Raw genomic sequence first — 18,489 nt, 5'->3', positions numbered from 1 at the left:
TCCAACCCTACGGCCATTTTTGCATGGCCAATTTTGATACTCGCTCAAAGTTCTTTTTTAAAACGCGACTTTAAAAATGCCTATTCACGGTCCCAACGCAAAAGGAGAAATTCCGGCCCTCCCAGTAGCCTGCTCCTTTGTACCTTTTTGCATAGTCATTAGCATATGCATGGCTAACGCGCCTCTGTTGTTTTGCATGGTTCCTTGACGGGGGTTCTTCGCGGCAAACACCCAAGGTCGCGTTAAATGGGCTCTTTAGTAAGTCACTTCCGGAACGACGGTTCAGAGTGCAAAATTCAAAAAAAATATACGGGGCAATTAAAGCCTGGAACGCGCTGCTAATTACCATGCAAAAGTGGCCCAGAGATTCTATGGCCATTTATGCACGGGAGGTTTTGCCTTGGATTTGCTGCTCTGTAAATGCACATTTTTCCCATCCAGCTTCTCAAAACTCTGCACGGGGGCTTATTTTTGAGTTCTGAGATGGGGGAAATGGGCATCCACAGAGCGGCAAACCCAAGGCAAAACCTCCCGCGCATAAATGGCCATAGAATCTCTGGGCCACTTTTGGCCGATAAAAGTTTACGCGCAACTCCTTCCGACGGCGACCGAACGGCAGCGCCATTCAAAAGAAGACTTCCAACGTGCAGAGAACGCTGGCCGGGCAAGTCTTCGGGGGCGCGCCCCACAGCCCGCGCCCCTCCAAACCCGGCTCGGAAGGATGGAGGAGAACCCCGAGGGGGACCCCGAGGAGAACCCCGACGGCGAGCCGCTGACGAGCGAGGATGACGAAGGCGCGAAGGCCGGGAGGGACTGGTGCCGGACGGACTGCGTGGAGCGGCCCCTCTCCCGCGCGCTCCGGCGCCTGGGGGGCTTGGTGGGCGCCCACCCCTGGCCCTTCCTCCTGCTGCCCGTGGCCCTCTCGGCCGCGCTGGGCGCCGGCTTCGCCCAACTGCCCAGCCGGGAGTCCAACGACATCGAGGGGCAGTTCACGCCCCGCGGGGGGCCGGCCAAGACGGAGCGGCGCCTGGCGCAGGAGCGCTTCCCGACGGACGACGCGCGGCGCTTCTCCGCGCCCAGGCTGACCACCGAGGGGGCCTTCGTGGCCTTCGTGGTCCTCGCCCACGAGCCGGACCGCACGCTCCTCACCCGGGCCGCCTTCGGCGAGCTGCTGGCGCTGGACGCCGCCGTGCGAGGCTTCCGCGCCGACGGGCTGGCCTACGCGCAGGTGTGCGCCCGCATCGACGGCACCTGCAGCAGCCCCAACCCGCTGCTGAGCGCCGTCGGCAACGACTCGGCGCGGATCGAGGCGCTGCTGCCCAACCTCACCTTCCCGGTCTGGCAAATGCGTGACTTCCTGGGAACCTTCCTGGGGGGCGTCACGGTGGACCCTGGGCCGGCGGAAGACCGGAGCCGCCCCCTCCGGGGGGCCAAAGCTCTGAGCCTCTTCTATTACCTGCAGGAGGACGATCCCGCGCGGCGCGAAGCCAGCTTGAAGTGGCTGGGGGCCTTCCTGCAGCGCATCCCCGACGAGCTGGCCTCCTCGAACCTCACCTCGGTGCGGGTAAGGGCGACCAACGCACAGGCTGGAGGCTGAGGAAGGACCCTGACTCAGTGGCAGAGCATCTGCTCGGCATGCAGAAGGGCCCAGGTTCAATCCCCCGCATCTCCACTTAAAGGGACTAGGCAAGTGGTGTTGTGAAAGACCTCAGCCTGAGACCCGGGAGAGCTGCTGCCGGTCTGAGTAGACAATACTGACTTTGATGAGCCGAGGGTCTGATTCAGTATAAGGAAGCTTCATGTGGGGATGTACTAAAACGAATGACAAGTTAGCCCATTGGAAGCAATGGGAGAGGCTGCCCAGCCCTTTGAAGATAATGGGAGCAGGGAATGTCCTCGGTTGACTTTCATTGACTCCACTGAAATACATTACAGCACAAAAAGAGTTGCAAAGAAAATGTGGAATGGAGTTCCCAGTAAACCGTTCTGAGGTGGGGATGACAGCCCCCCAAAAGGTTTGAAAGCCCCTGGGACCCTCAGAAGTGTTCTGAAGGAGGGATGACAGCCCCCCAAGGGGGATGACAGCCCCTGGGACCCCAAAAGTGTTCTGGGGTGGGGATGACAGCCCACCAAGGAGATTGAAAGCCCCTGGGACTCCAAGAAGTGTTCTGAAGGGGGGATGACAGCCCCCCAAAAGGATTGAAAGCCCCTGGGACCCTCAGAAGTTTTCTGGGGTGGGGATGGCAGCCCCTGGGACCCCCAGAAGTGTTTTGAAGTGGGGATGACAGCCCCCCAAGGGGATTGAAAGCCCCTGGAACACCCAGAAGTGTTTTGAAGTGGGGATGACAGCACCCCAAGGGGATTGAAAGCCCCTGGGACGCCCAGAAGTGTTCTGAAGTGGGGATGTCGGGAAGGGACCAAAAAAGGACTGCTCCACCTGCATGCAGATTTCCGCAATGCTGGCAGAAACCTGCCAGCTCTGCAACGACCGAAGCACTCCCTTTTGACCTCCCATCTTGCACTGGAGCCACCATGGGAGCTGGCCAGCTGCTGATCCTCAGCCTCCCAAGGCTCCAGCCACTAAGCGCTGGCCGCCGTTGATAAGGTGGCAGAACCCCCCCTCCCATGTGTGCTCGCCAACCTCCCCTAGGTCCGGGGTGCTATGCATGCCGCAGTGCCCTACCACCCTCCCCCTGCTCCCCTATCAACAAGTGAGGAGTCTGGAGGCACTGTGGGCTGCAACACAACCTTTATTGGCAGGCAGCAGGGATGGGGAAGAGGAGAAAGCAGAGGAAGGGGATCGGGAGGAAGGGACCTGCCAGACCATGCCCAACCAGCCACGGTGCCAGCCAGGGTGGCTGCCAAGATAGGCACAGCCCCTCCATCCCAGCCTCTCCGCCGCCAATGGCCAGCCGGCCAAGGAGCTGCAATCAGTCCTCAGCGGGTGAGGACTGCATTGGCCGCCACCCTCGCAGCGGGTCGCTTGGCGATCCAGTGGTGGGGTGTGGGAGGGAGGGCTCCCGGTCACTGGCCATCAATGCAAGATTGGTGGAGGCGCCAGCAAATGTGCCTTTAGGGGGAGGGGAGGAGAGCCACAGCACCAAACTTATCGGCCCCCAGGCGTACCTCAGGCTGTTGAACAGCTGGCCACCCTGCCAATGGCCAAGATGGGCCACATGCGCCCTTACCTGCCATCCAGGAAGGGCCAGGGCTCTCTCCCCCGGGACCAGTCCCCGCTCCTGCAAGACCAGATGACACAGAGGTTGTGGGGGTCCACAGGGAGGCCCTGGGGCTGGCCACCCCACCTCTACCTCAGCCAGGTCAATCCTGGCCAACTCTATTGGCCTATCTCCCCTGTGAGCTGCCCATCCCTGTGGTCTCTCCTAAGCATCCACAGATGAGGATGGTCCACTCTCATTCCAGTCCCAGAACATTTCTGTAAGTCCCAGGGGCTTTCAGTCCCCATGGGGGGCTGTCATCCCCACCTCAGAACACTTCTGGGCATCCCAGGGGCTGTCCCAGGGGCTTTCAATCCCCTTGGGGGGCTGTCATCCCCACCTTAGAATGGTTTAGAAACCTTACTGGGAAATCCATTCCACATTTTCTTTGCAACTCTTTTTGTGCTGTAATGTATTTCAATGGAGTCAATGCAAGTCAACTTACATTCCCTGCTCCCATTATCTTTGATGGGCTGGGCAGCCTCTCCCATTGCTTCCAATGGGCTGACTTGTCATTCGATTTAGTACATCCCCTTCATGTGGTCTATGATTCTATGACACTTTGGGGGGAGTAAACCACAGTGAGTAACATGGGACTTGCTTGTGAGTAGACCAATTTAGGATCGCTCCCATAAGATGGCCCTGACCTGGATGGCCCAGGCTAGCCTGATCTCGTCAGATCTCAGAAGCTAAGCAGGGTCAGCCCTGGTTAGTATTTGGATGGGAGACCTCCAAGGAATACCAGGGTTGCTGTGCAGAGGAAGGCACTGGTAAACCACCTCTGGTAGTCTCTTGCCATGAAAACCCCCAAAAGGGGTCACCATAAGTCGGATGCAACTTGACGGCACTTTACACACACACCCATAAGATGTGCTTGGTGTACTATCAGTTGCCTATAACCTATCCCCCACCCCCGCATCCGGATTTTGTACTGGATCCCCATGGTGCCTGCCTGTGATCCAGCAAAGGGTGATTAGTCACTAGTTTGACTTGTTCCCTGACCTGGATAGCACCTATCTCTTTAGACCTTGGAACCTAAGAAGGGTCAGGCTTGGTCAGTATTTGGATAGGAAACCACCAAGAAATACCAATGTCATGACCCGGAAGCAAACCACCACCTCTGAACCTCCCTTGCCTTGAACAATCTTATGGGGTTGTCATAAATCAGCTGCAACTGGATGGGAAAAAAATTGACTTGAAGATTAATCTTTGATTTTATATACTTACAAATGCTGCTGTAGCATTTTGCCATTCATCAATACATGACTGTGGAGTTAAATGCTGTTTGTGAGACATCCTTATCTTTGATGGTGCAGTGAGAACGTAATTTATTAATAATAATGTAAAGTCCTCTACACATTTCAAATGGGGAAAGCTTTGGAGATCAGTATGCTTTCAGAGACTCTGACGAAGCAACTTGTGAAATGCATACAGGTTTCTGTATTATTATTTCATTACTTACTCGTACATTACTTACTTGTACAAGTTCATTACTTGCCCTAGTACAAATCTGGTGTGAGACCACACTTGGAATACTGTGTCCAGATCTGGTCACCACACCCAAAAAAAGGATATTGCAGAGCTTGAAAAAGTGCAGAAAAGAGCAACCAGAATGATCAGGGGACTAAAGCAATGACCCTATGAGGAGCGGTGAAAATGCTTAGGGGTGTTTAGTCTGGAAAAAAGGTGGTTAAGGGGAGACACGATAGAGGTCTATAAAATTATGCATGGCATGGAGAGAGTGGACAGGGATAAGTTTTTCTGCCACTTTCATAATACTAGAATGCAGGGTCATCTGCTGAAGCTGGAGGGCAATTCAAAACAGATAAAAGGAAGCATTTCTTCACACCACACATAGTTAAATTGTGGAACTCCCTGCCCCAGGATGTGGTGATGGCTGCCAACTTGGAAGGCTTTAAGAGGGGAGTGGACAGGTTCATGGAGGAGAGGGGTATTTATGGCTACTAGCAAAAATTGACACTAGTCATGATGCATACCTATTCTCTCCAAGATCAGAGGAGCATGCCTATTATATCAGGTGCTTTGGAACGTAGGCAGGATAATGCTGCTGCAGTTGTCACGTTTGTGGGCTTCCTAGAGGCACCTGGTTGGCCACTATGTGAACTGACTGCTGGACATTGGTCTAATCCAACATGGCCTTTCTTATGTTCTTATGTACTTTCCCACTGCACCATTGGCTTTTTTTGCTCTTTTTTGTATTGAGTGTACACAGTTATATTCAAGAATCACCATGTGATGTCTGTGAAACAGATGGGAACTGTTGAGATGGGAGTGAGCACCCATGCTTATGAAATCTGAGATAACACTGTTCTGTTTGCTTGTTTGAATTGCACTGAATACGTAGGAACTTGCTTGGGCAGATTCTGCAGTCTTACAAGGATATTCTTGAGGTGACCCTGGTAATTAACTGACTTGTCCAGTTGTTTGCTGCTTGAGGAACTGGGTAAAAGTTGGATCGAGATTATTTAAACAGATTCACATATGATTTTTACATTGAAAGAAATTAAAAACACCATCATATTGTAGATCATTTCTTTGCCTATGACAGCACCACAAAAATCATGCATTCATCCCTTCATGACACCATGATGGCGCCAAAATGTAGTTCCAGAGATGGATCCTCATGATTTTTTAATTGGGTCACCCCGAACCCTGTGATAACTCTTCCTTCATTTTGTGCGTAATAGCTCTGAAGACTTGTAGTGCTGTCTCTCTCTTTAGTATCAGGTATACTCAAAATTTTGCTTGTAAAAAGCTGTGGCATTTATACTTTTATATTTCATAAATATGCCAAATTGCGCACATTTTCCTTCTAATAGTGCATTCCTGAAGGGGGGGTGAAGTTCCTTTGGAGCTGGTGTGACCCAGCACTAGCATAGGTCCCACCTTATCATGGAATAAGGTGGCACCTATGCTGGCACGGGCGCAAACATGCTGGCATCTGGGCACCACTGGCCCCCACTTCTTTCCCAGAAGGGAAAGCCTGAACTGGTATGTGGGGGGCGGGGGGAGGCGTTCCTGAGGGTGGCTCTTTGGCCCCGGGAATTCCCCCTTGAGTGGTGGCGGGGCTGCGCCACCTTTTTTGTGGTGCAGCTTTGTTGGTTTCAATGGGATATTTTTCCCATTTTTTTTTTTTTGTAATGCTTTTTTAGGCTCTGTGATGGCCAAGAAGCCTTTGAGGAGGCGGCATGGTTCTGCCCCTCCCAGCTGCTATGGATCTACCCCCCCACCATTTCAGGATTGGGCTCTAAGTTACAAGTGATGCATTTTATGTTGTTAAATAAGTTTAGGCTTTAGAAAAAATGATGTATTTTATAAATTTCTTCCAAAATGTCTTTTTTTCTGACCGGGGGGGGGGGGGGCTGTTTTGCCATGATTTCTAAATTTATGGAAAACTTAGATCTCTAACAACCCATTCCTCTTCTCCAAGGACAAAAGTCCTTAGGAGAACAAAAAGGGGGCTGTGCCAGCATTGGGACCCCCTGTGCCCGGGCTACTTATGCCATGGAGAGTTGCCCCAACACCCACAGGAAGGCCCGGACGCTGGTCTCCTAGCGAGTGCCATCCAAGGACACCGGCTAGGCCAGTGGTCGGCAAACTCATTAGTCAACAGAGCCAAATATCAACAGTACAACGATTGAGATTTCTTCTGAGAGCCAAATTTCTTAAACTTAAACTATATAGGTAGGTACACTGTTTATTAACTTAATAAACTTTAATTAAAATTTTAAGTCTTAATTAAACTATAGGTACACTGAATAAAACTTGATATCATACTTAATAATGATCTTATTTATTGATAAAAAATAAATTTTAAGTAAGGTATCCATAAAATTAAATCATGACAATGACTGACAAACACTTAATGTGAACAATGGCCTTGCACCTCCCCAACCCCCACTGACATCTCGGGGGCCGCCCTGGCGCATCCCGACCGCCCCGATCCTCCGCAGAAGGAAGCCCGCCCCCACCCACCCCCGCGCCCTCTGCGCCAGGGGAAGGTGGCTTCTCTCGGGTGGGTGGCCTCGATCCTGCAGCTCAGAGCCGCACTCAAGGGGCCAAAGAGCTGCATGCCGTTTGTCTACCCCTGGGCTAGGCCTTCCACTGGTGTCCCACTAGCGCAAAGCCCCACACTGGTGTGCCAGGGTGTGTGCCGGGTGCGTGCCGGGGGGGGAGGGGGGACGGAGCTGCCAGTAGGCAGCTTCCTGTCCCCTTTCATCCCAGCACGCCAGCAGGGAGAATGGCATTGCTGCACCTGTTTTTTTGCAGGCTCAGCCTGTTCTCAATGGAGCAAAAGAAACCTGACCTGAATAAACAGGTCATTTATTACTGCATGCAGTAATACTGTATTACTTTGGAGTAAGGATTTTGTAACATTGTTTATAGTGCTGGTAGAGAATATAATTTTGTGCATCTATCTAATTTGTGTTGGGTGTCTGTGCACATTTGAAAGGTCAGGAATGAGCAGTAGAAGTCTGATCTGGAGAGCTGAGTTTGATTCCCCACTCCTCCACATGAGCGGCGGAGGCTAATCTGGTGAACTGGATTTGTTTCCCCACTCCTACACATGAAGCCAGCTGGGTGACCTTGGGCTAGTCACAGCTCTCTTAGAGCTCTCTCAGCCCCACCTCCCTCACAGGGTGGGGAGGGGAAGTGAAGGTGATTGTTAGCCAGTTTGATTCTTCCTTAAGTGGTAGAAAAAGTCAACATATAAAAACCAACTTTTCTTCTAGAATACCGGTAGACTTCTTTTTCTGGATCCATTTCAGCCTGGTTCTGAGAGCTAAACTATATGATGCAGGGACATTTTGTCTGGTCCTCAAATACAGCTGCCAAATAATGTTTCTGGAGTTCCAGTCATTTGCCTCTCTGTTATAAATCAGAGTCGATGAATGTGGTTAAAAATGAATCAGGTCAGAGCACAATAAAAACAGAGACAAAGACTTTCTCTTAATCAAAGAAGATTCCTTTACTTATCTAAACAGGGTGGGGTACATGGAGAGAAAACAAATAACAGTTCTTACTATCTCGTTCCCTATAAAACTTGCTAGAGATTCTAGCAGGTAACTATGGTTTAAATCCCATTATCTGTGTCCCAGCTCAGGAGAGCTGAAACAAGCATCTTCCTGGTTTGAGATTCAAAATGTGAGTGTGCTCCAAACCTTTCCTGTCTTAACAAAGGAACAGGGCAATAAAACACAATTGTTGCTACATGACTTAAGGCTCGTTTACAATGGCGATTTGCCAACCAATAGAATAAAAACACATGTCATTACATCATCATCTTGAGACTACATCTTGTCATTACATCATCATCTTGAGACTAACTAAACTAAACTGTTGACCCAAACAAATTAACTCTTTAACTGTCTTGACAGAAATGGAACTCGCATTGTAAATGGAACCCTCACATATAATATAGTTTTTGTCCCAAGGACTGAGTGCTTTCGTAGCTTGATGGTTAAGGGATCGGGGTCAGATTAGTCAGAAACTTGAAGATTATTAACAGTTACTTCTTAACTTGATTTGGAAAAAAAGTATGAAAGAACTGATACTTGTGAACTTTATAATTACTGTTACTCTCTCTTTGAGAACTTTTGTTAAGAGAAAAAAATATTTAACAAGTGCTTCTCCTTATGTCCCTCATGGCAGGTGGCCTATTATACCTCCATATCCAGACAGGAAGAGTTTGAAAAAAGTAGCAAGGAAGTGGTCCCTCTGTTTTCCATCACATATTTTTTAATAATATTCTTTGCAATTAATTCATGCGCAAGGTAACTTTTTATTTCCTGGGGCTGGGGAGGTTAAATTTTTGAGTAATCGTATGATTTTGTGTTATTTCATTAGTAAACTAAAATTGTAAAAAATCTCACAACTTTATCTCTCTTAAAATCAATGAAACATGCAATAGAAATTGGTTTAAATACTTGTTGAAGAGCAAAGAATGAACTTAATTGTATGCACATGCAATTGACACTGTGGAACAACCATAATATCAAAATCAAAGGCAGATCTTTCATGTGGCTCACATGGGCCAAATCTGATATCATTTCATTAACACAGCTGTTAAACTTTGATATTACTAAACTTTTTAGAGATTTACACTTAGAATATGATCTTTCCCTTTCAAGCCAGAATTTCAATATACAACTCAGTAAGCATATTCAAAAAACAATATGGCAAGAAGTACTGTATAATGTTAAATTTCTTTAGATGTTAGGTTACATTTGATAGGAATAAGATTATTCCTCACAATTTTTGGATCCCTAATAGGTTCCTCAAATTGGGGCTGTTCGAGTTGGATACAAGTTGGCGGTATAAGCAGCCAGGAGTAAATCTGACATACTTATTATGGATGTGCCTGATTATCAGGACACTTTGGTTGGAAGTTAATAGATATATTAATATTACAGTAGAATATTCACTGGATCTTCATCCACGTACTGCAATATTGGGGTACATTCCTTCTCTCTGTATCTTTACAAGCCTTGGTGGTAGCTAAATGAGTAATCCAGTCCAAGAAAGAGTTGCCTTTAATGGAGAAGAAACAAATGTGAAATGTCACGACATTTGGCCTGAATGTATGGATTTATTTGGATATTTAATGTGTAGGTTGTAGTTTGGGATTAGCTGGTTGCTTCAGGGCCGAGCAAAAATGTTTTGGGGACTATCCCAACTATGGCCTGAGAGAGTCCTGTTTCTGTCTGCTTCCTACTGTATCAGGGAGTGGGGGCTTATTTAAATAGACCTGGTCTTAACAGTCTGGTAAAGTAGGGCTGTCAATTCGGTTCGGTCCTAACTGAAAATCAACCGAATTTCCCCTGATTCGGTGATTTTCTGTTCGGACGGATCCGAACACAAAACTGGCGGGCAACCGGGGGGGCCGAATTCAGCGAGTTCGGGAGTTCGCGAATAAATTCGGCCAATTTGGCCCCCCTTCAGGGGAGCCCGCTGAAAGGCGCGGGCTGCCCTTTAAACTGATCTGAGCCTCCCAGCTGGGAGGCGCAGGTCAGTTTAAAGGGCAGCCCGCCCCCCTTCAGCTGAAGGGGGGCGGGCTGTCATTTAAACTCATCTGCGCCAGGCGCAGATGAGTTTAAATGACAGCCGCGCCTCTCCAGCGGAGCCCGCTGGAGAGGCGCGGCTGTCATTTAAACTCATTTGCGCCTCCCGGCCGGGAGGCACAGATGAGTTTAAAGGGCAGCCCGCCCCCCTTCAGCGGGCTTCGCTGAAGGGGGGCGGGCTTCCCTTTAAACTCATCTGAGCCTCCCAGCGGAGCCCGCTGGAGAGGTGCGGCTGTCGTTTAAACTCATCTGCGTCTCCCGGCCGGGAGGCACAGATGAGTTTAAAGGGCAGCCCGCCCCCCTTCAGCGGGCTCCTCTGAAAGGGGGCGGCTGTCATTTAAACTCATCTGCGCCTCCCGGCCGGGAGGCACAGATGAGTTTAAAGGGCAGCCCGCCCCCCTTCAGCGGGCTGCGCTGAAGGGGGGCAGGCTGCCCTTTAAACTCATCTGCGCCTCCCAGCTGGGAGGCGCAGATGAGTTTAAATGACAGCCGCGCCTCTCCAGCGGAGCCCTCTGGAGAGGCGCAGCTGTCATTTAAACTCATCTGTGCCTCCCGGCCGGGAGGCACAGATGAGTTTAAAGGGCAGCCCGCCCCCCTTCAGCGGAGCCCGCTGAAGGGGGGCGGGCTGCCCTTTAAACTCATCTGAGCCTCCCAGCTGGGAGGCGCAGATGAGTTTAAATGACAGCCCGCGCCTCTCCAGCAGAGCCCGCTGAAGGGGGGCGGGCTGCCCTTTAAACTGATCTGCGCCTCCCAGCTGGGAGGCTCAGATCAGTTTAAAGGGCCCCCGCGCACCTTCAGGGAATCCCTGAAGGCGCGCTTCGGCCGAATTTTCCCCCGAACTCCGGATCCCCTTGAATTACCGGGGATCCGAAGCGGGGGAGTTCGGACTTCAGCACGTACCGAACCCACAAGGGTCAAATTCGGCCGAATCCGAACTGTACCGAATTTTTTTTTTTTGACAGCCCTATGGTAAAGTCCTAACTAAAGTGGCTGGTTTGGTGCTGGCCTGGTGGGGACGGCACTCCCTGGACTGGCCAACACTGCAGCCAGGCAGCGAGACACAAGCAGCCAGCGGAGCTTCCAATGGCCTTACTTTACTCAAATGTGAGGCTCCATCAGTAAGATTAATGAAACTTCCATGTCTTGTGGTGGTGGAGAGTGCCTTTGAACGTCAACAGCCTTACTCTAGCTTTGTTCAAAAAGACTTTTCTAATCTTCTAATACAGACTAGACTGTGTACGAACAAAAGTGTGGGCTGCAGCGTTTGGCGTGTTGTCGTCAGGCTTGGCTGTTCTCAGCAGCTTTGGACTGTTGCTCTTCTGTGGGGTCCCGTTTGTCATTACAGTCGCAAATGCACCGTTTCTTATACTTGGTAAGTAAAAACCCTGTATCCAGTACTGTACGTATCACTATGGCTTTGGATGGTTATGTCTGATCAGGCATTAGAGAACATCTACCTCCTTAACCCTGATAAGCATATTTGAATTTTGCCTTGCTACATAGCTTCTTAATGTTTCTTCTCCTCCAAACCTGAATATGGATCATATGAATCATAAATCAGACTTCGACTTCTTCATCTCGTTCTGTTTTTCAGAAATGTGATGATGAGCTTACTTTTTCTATGTTTTCCTGTCCGGCTGCTAATTCAAACAGGCCAATCAGGGCCTGGGGTTGCAAGGGGCGGGCCTTGCTGGGAAGTCGGACCTGGGTGTTTCCACTAAGGTCTGGCTCCCCAGCATAAAAAAGGGCTCACCTGGTGTGTCGGACTAAGGGTTAATTTCTGTCAGTGACTAAGTGGGCGGAGGTTAAGGGAAGAGACTCTGAGCTGCTGGAAGAGAAGATGTCTTTTACTCTGGGTTCTTGAGTGATAGGTTGTGCCTAGTGTGACTGGGGAAAAAACCTGAAGGGTGTTGAAAGAGAGAGTTTGGGGGGAAAGTTCCCTATTCTAGTCACTGAGGGAAGGAGGTATTCCTGCCCCAAGTGTTGTAGGTATTCCTGGCCCAAGTGAAAATTACTTTAAGTGCTGTGAAGTAATTCCATAGAGAGATAAAGGAAAGGAGAAGGGAGAATCTCCACATTTCCTAGTTTTAGGCAACAGAATATACACACGAACCTCTATGCGCAGGTTTTGGGACTAAGCTACCTTAAAGTGTTGGAAACCTAAATAAAATAAAATATCATCTTATCTGTATGTGTTGAGCAACCCATTATATGTATAGAAACTTTGTGTGTGTGTGTAAAGTCGCAGCCGACTTATGGCGACCCTGTTTTTGGGGTTTTCATGGCAAGAGACTAACAGAGGTGGTTTGCCGGTGCCTTCCTCTGCGCAGCAATTCTGGACTTCCTTGGTGGTCTCCCATCCAAATACTAACCAGGGCTGACCCTGCTTAGCTTCTGAGATCTGATGAGATCAGGCTAGCCTGGGCCATCCAGGTCAGGGCTAAGAAACTTTTTACCTTTCCTTAATACTACTTTTCCCTCCCATACCTTTCCCTATGAAATATAATAAAATTTTGTTTTTTTTGTTGAACTGAGTAAAGCCTCTGGTGTCTCAATTATCTGAGGTAGAGTGAAATGGGTGATATGAGAGAGTTCCACACACACACACACACCCCTTGCCATACCTGGCTCCGTTCTTCAGTAGGCTTTGAGTTGTCCCACCCAGCCTCCCTCTTTGTATGGTTTTGTTGGAAGTTTTATTTGTCACAACTTTGGCGGTATGGCATGGGGCTAGATCCTGTTTGGGGGGGGAAACCAGCCTGGGTGCCTCCTTTTTCCCACATTGAGGATCCCAATAAGGGATTTGGGGGGAGGGAGGACTGTTTGGGTCATGCCCAGCTCGGATACTGCCACCTCAATTCGGTCCCAGAAGGTGGGCTGGGAATTGGCAATAGCGGGCTGGCCAATGTCCAAGGATCAGGCCCCTAAGCCAGGCAAATGCCTTGTTGCTGTAACCAATAAAGTTGTGGCTGTTTCCATCCAGCTACTGCCTTCTGCATCTTCTGTTGCATGCTCATGCTTTCCTAATGGGAGGGAGTAGGGTTCGTCATGCATAGCAAAGGGGGGTTCAGTTAGTTAGGTAGCCGACTCTCGGCACTCACCAAAATTGGCAGTAGGTCGGCAATATAAGATTACAGGGCACGTTCTTCTCACATAAATTTCTCTTCTCATACAGTATGTGGAAACTGATAAGATCCTTTTTCTTTCTTCAGGGGTTGGTGTTGATGACATGTTCATCATGGTGTCCTGCTGGCAAAAGACTAAGGTCAAGGACACAGTCCAGGATCGGATGGCTGACACCTATGCAGAGGCGGCGGTGTCTGTTACCATCACAACTCTTACTGACGTTTTAGCCTTCTACATTGGCATTGCGACGGCCTTCCCATCGATTCAGTCGTTTTGCATCTACACAGGAACGGCCTTCATCTTCTGCTACATATACAACTTGACCTTCTTTGGGGCAATCCTTGCTCTAAACGGTAGAAGAGAAGAAAGCAATAGACATTGGCTCACATTCATGAAAGTGCCAAATGAAACTGACGAGTCTCGTGGTTCTGCTTACAACATGTGCTGTGTGGGAGGATCTTATGATGAGTCCACCGGGGCAGAGTTTGAGCATCCTATGAATGAATTCTTTAGAACGTATTTTGGTCCTTTTCTAATGTATCGCTGGACTAAGCTCTTTGTGGTAGTCCTGTATATTGGGTACTTAGGTAGTAGTATTTATGGGTGTACTCAGGTTGAGGAAGGTATAGATCTTCGGAATCTAGCGAATGATAATTCTTACATTGTTCAGTACTATAACTGGTACGAGGGGTATTTTAAAGAGTATGGTCCAAGGGTGATGGTCGTTGTTACTGAAAGCATAGCATATTGGAATCCAGGTGTTCGTGCAGATATTGAGAACTGCATGGAGTGGATAGAAAGCTTGGCTTATGTTGATAAGTATTTAACAGAGTCATGGTTGAAACTGTATATAATGATTGCTGAAAGAATGTCTCTAGATATAGGTGATAGCAGTTCTTTCATTGCTAATTTGCCTACCCTGTTCCAAATTAATCCAGAGGCTCGGTGGGATGTTAATTTTACTAACCAGGAAATATCAGCTTCCCGTTTTTTCATACAGACAGTCAACGTCATTACTGCAATTGATGAGCAAAATCTTTTAGACGAACTGAGAAGCCTTACAACAGAATGTCACATACCAATAATATTTTACCATCCTGCTTTTATATACTTTGATCAGTACCTTGTGATAGCTCGGAATACCATTCAAAACGTTCTGATTGCTGCTGGAGCCATGTTAATAATTTCCTTGCTGCTCATTCCCAATCCTTTGTGCTCATTGTGGGTAACTTTTGCCATTGCCTCTGTTATTGTCGGTGTGACTGGCTTCATGGCCTTTTGGAATGTCCATCTTGACTCCATATCCATGATCAACCTCGTTATTTGCATAGGGTTTTCGGTGGACTTCTCTGCTCATATTTCTTATGCATTTGTTTCTAGTGAGAAACCCAATGTGAATGACAAGGCAGTGGATGCTCTGTACCACCTTGGGTACCCTGTTGTCCAGGGAGCTGTTTCCACCATTGTGGGAGTAGTGGTGCTCTCCATGGCACCCACTTACATTTTCAGAACATTTTTTAAGATAATGTTCTTGGTTATTTTGTTTGGAGCTGCTCATGGTCTCATTTTTATTCCTGTGTTTCTAACCTTCTTTGGCTTTTGTGGAAGACTTTAAAGATAGCAGGAAATCAATGGGCGGCACTATAAAAATTCTGCTGGTATTGCGGGAGATATGAAATTGCCTACTATACACGACTCTGTTTAAAGAAGATCGAGATAGGTTTAGCAGGCATTTTTCTGCATTACATAGCAAGATATATTAGAAAGCTGAGGTTTTTGCATTTGGAGGGAGTGATTATCAACTAATCAAAACTGAGTTCTTAACACTCCCCTCTCTTCTCTGTTTCAGTATCCTGCTTGGCCATGCCAAGACACAGTTGTATGGCCGCCCTTCCATGTGGTAGCCCAGTGTGGCCCAAATCTCTCAAAGCACATAACTCTGCGCAGAAGGAGACAGTTAAGATAACTCCAAGACCCTTCTTTCACACACGGGAGAAGCCCCAAGACTCTGAGTCAGCCTGTTCACCCTGAGATATAGCCCTGCCTTCTGATTGGACCCTGAACCCTCCACCCCAGAGGTGATGATGGTCAAGGGGAGTGCACCTTCCCTGGCTACAGCCAATCATCTTTAAAAGGGGGGGAGGAATATTGGAATGTTAGGAGAAAAAGAATCATTGAAGGGCTGACTAGCTGGGGGGAAAGAGAAGGAGAGAAATTAGGAGGTATCCTGGTTAGGTAAGGAGTCCAGTAGAGACTTTAAGTTTTAGAGTTTGGGTGCTGTTCTCAAAAACAGTTAAAAGTCAGTAGCCTATTTATTTGGTGTTTACAAGTCTGAACTATCAAAGATATTGAATTTTAAAGAACCAGTCACTCATAGCAGTTAAATAAACCTGTGTGTGTTTTCCCCCTGTCTCCAGTGTGTGTTACATTTAGTATTATAACCTGACTGGAGATCTTATAATCCAGGGGTCCCCAACATGGTGCCTGGGGATGCCATGGTACCCACCAGCATCTTTCTTGATGTCCACTTATAGAAAGTGGGAAGGGCCAAGTGCCACTTTTCCCCAGCAGGGCTTCTGATTAAAAAAAAAGGGGGGGGAACAAGGGTTGTCTGCCCCAATAAGGGCATATAGAGATACATCATGATTTATCCCTTACTATCATGGTCAGGATATGCATATTATGCATTTCTCCCAGTACCAATTACACAATTCCCTTGAACAACTGAACTGGATAACATCTGCTTATAATTTGGGGTTACGAAGCCTTTCCTCCACCCCCCTCAGAACAAAACATGTTTTAATTGAGTTCCACAGCACATAGATGTACAGATGTATAGCCTCGTTTGTAAACTGGAATGAGATAATGTTGAGAAAGTACCCTACAGGTATTCTGCTCAGAGGTTGGCTAATAACATCCTTTCCCCCTACAACATCAATGGCTTCAATTGTTATACTCCTCTGAATAAAGCAGTCCCATTGCAACTTTCCATAGCTGAAGAGATATAGTTCCCCTACACACACTGGCTGAGATAATACAGGGTGGTAGCACTGCCCATAACTACCTGCAGTATATTCCTGTGTAATACATTGATAAAGGAAATAAATGTGTAGTGCACAATTTTTAATTTCAATATGTTTATGTGAAACATAGATTGATGGAATCCAACACTGCTCCTATAGATTTAATTTCAGTTTCTTCCAGTTGATCAGAAGACCCAGTTCTTGTGTGGTAAGCATAGACCCTGTATAAACATCTCCTTGGAATCTGAAGTTACAAGCTAATTCTCTAGACAAAGGAATATGGTGTTTTAGGTATGCTGTAACAGGAGTAATGCATACTAGTATCTGAACTGAGCCCTGTAGGTGTTGACTGAAGTTTCATTATTACATAAGATATTGTAAAAATGTTTTATCTAAAATGCTTCCATTATAATAAAAAGCATTTTTGCAACACTGAAAATGCTTTCCATAAACAACCAAAATTACAAACACTAAGTCTACCACACATCAGTTTCAGCATCAAAAGTTATGATGTCAACAGATTTAAATAAACAGTTTTCCATTAGAATCTCTTGTGAAAAGACAATTTTATAAAGAAATAATTGTGTTAATATCATCTAATTTTACATGCAAATAACACAAAAAGAAGGGAAAAAAAGCGTACAATTAACAAAAATGTTCTTTCTACAAGTTTCAACTGAATACAATTTATTATACTAGCCCACACTGACTGGATCTCATCAATGTTCTCATTTCTTTGAAGCGCTGTAAGCTTTATGATTAAATAAACTTCTTTTACTTTGGCTAACCACTCATTGATTTCAAGAAACTTTTGATTTCCAGTGCCATGCGAAGACTAAGCACGCGATAGTGATCAGATTTAAGACAATTCATTGTACTTTCTTTGGAATTCCAGAAAGATAATTTAATAACATACATGCTAGAGTATTCTTAACAAGCCTTTCAAAACCAACACTAATCAAAACTGCAGTGCACCTCCAAAATCTACTCACCCTTGGACAGTGCCACCACATGTGGACAAAATCTGTGGATTCTTGATTACAATACCAACAGGAGCCTGAACAAGTGTTATATATTTTAGGAATTAAATTTCGGGTTACATAAAGCTGAGGTACCATCTTACATCAATTTCCCCTAAAGCCTCCAGACCAGACGCTATCCCTCCTGAAGTAATCAAAGCTTTTCCAGAGTGGTGGGCCCCATTTTTAGCTACACTTTTCACTGTTATCAATAGGATGGGTATGATACCTGAAGCCTGGACAAATGCTATAGTGGTTCCCATATTTAAAAAAGGTGATCGCCAGCTCCTTAGCAATTATAGGCCAATCAGTCTTTTATCCATTACTGGGAAGTAGTATGCAAGATATTTGGCTAATAAACTTAAACTATGGATAGTCAGTCAATGAATTTTAGGGGATGAACAAGCTGGATTTTGTCATGGGAAGTCAACCTTAGATCATTGTATTGGAGTAGTACTAATCCCCTTGTTGCTAATATGCTCTCTGAATCAGAAATATCTGTATGGTCTTCTTATATTGAGAAAAGAACTACTGTTTTGTGGCTCAATGTTGAGGATATGGTGCTCCTTTCTGAGAGTGCAGCATATGCTTTGATCAAGCAAAGAATTATTGATGTTGAAGTACAATAACTTAGAAGTCTAGCTTCTGGAAGATGCTGACCGCTGCGATGGGGAATATCAAATTCCATGCCAGAGTACTTGCCCTGTCTTACTGTCCCTCATCTCCGGAGAGCATTTATTAGCCCGTTTTAATGTTCTCCCTTCTGCTATTCTGTATGGGAGATATAAGAAAATTGCACACTCTGCCAGGGTGTATAAATGTGCCCTAGGGGAGATTGAAAGTATTGACTATATGCTCTTGTATTGTCTATTTTATTGTGAAATTCGTGTGGTCCTTTTAGATCCCTTTCTCTCAAATCATGTAGATCAAGCTGATGATAGTAAGATCAAATTGTTATCCTCGCGAGATTCTGAGACTATTGAATCTGTGGCTAAATTTTTTGATGAAATTGTTAAGAGGC

The 18,489-nt window shown here is 46.9% G+C and overlaps 1 protein-coding gene across 1 annotated transcript; it reads left to right on the top strand.

Annotated features, from left to right (window-relative positions):
• Positions 1–541: 541 nt before the first annotated feature.
• Positions 542–15,041, top strand: LOC130484217 (patched domain-containing protein 3-like). Its single transcript, XM_056857118.1, has 4 exons — positions 542–1,564; positions 8,892–9,013; positions 11,527–11,672; positions 13,513–15,041. Exons 1-4 carry the CDS (start codon positions 542–544, stop codon positions 15,039–15,041), a joined length of 2,820 nt encoding a protein of 939 aa, XP_056713096.1.
• Positions 15,042–18,489: the final 3,448 nt, after the last annotated feature.

This window comes from Euleptes europaea, chromosome 11, assembly GCF_029931775.1.
Source record: "Euleptes europaea isolate rEulEur1 chromosome 11, rEulEur1.hap1, whole genome shotgun sequence".
NCBI classification, from domain to species: Eukaryota; Metazoa; Chordata; class Lepidosauria; order Squamata; family Sphaerodactylidae; genus Euleptes; species Euleptes europaea.
Note: the sequence above shows the minus strand (reverse complement) of the source record. Positions and strands in the feature narration are given on the sequence as shown.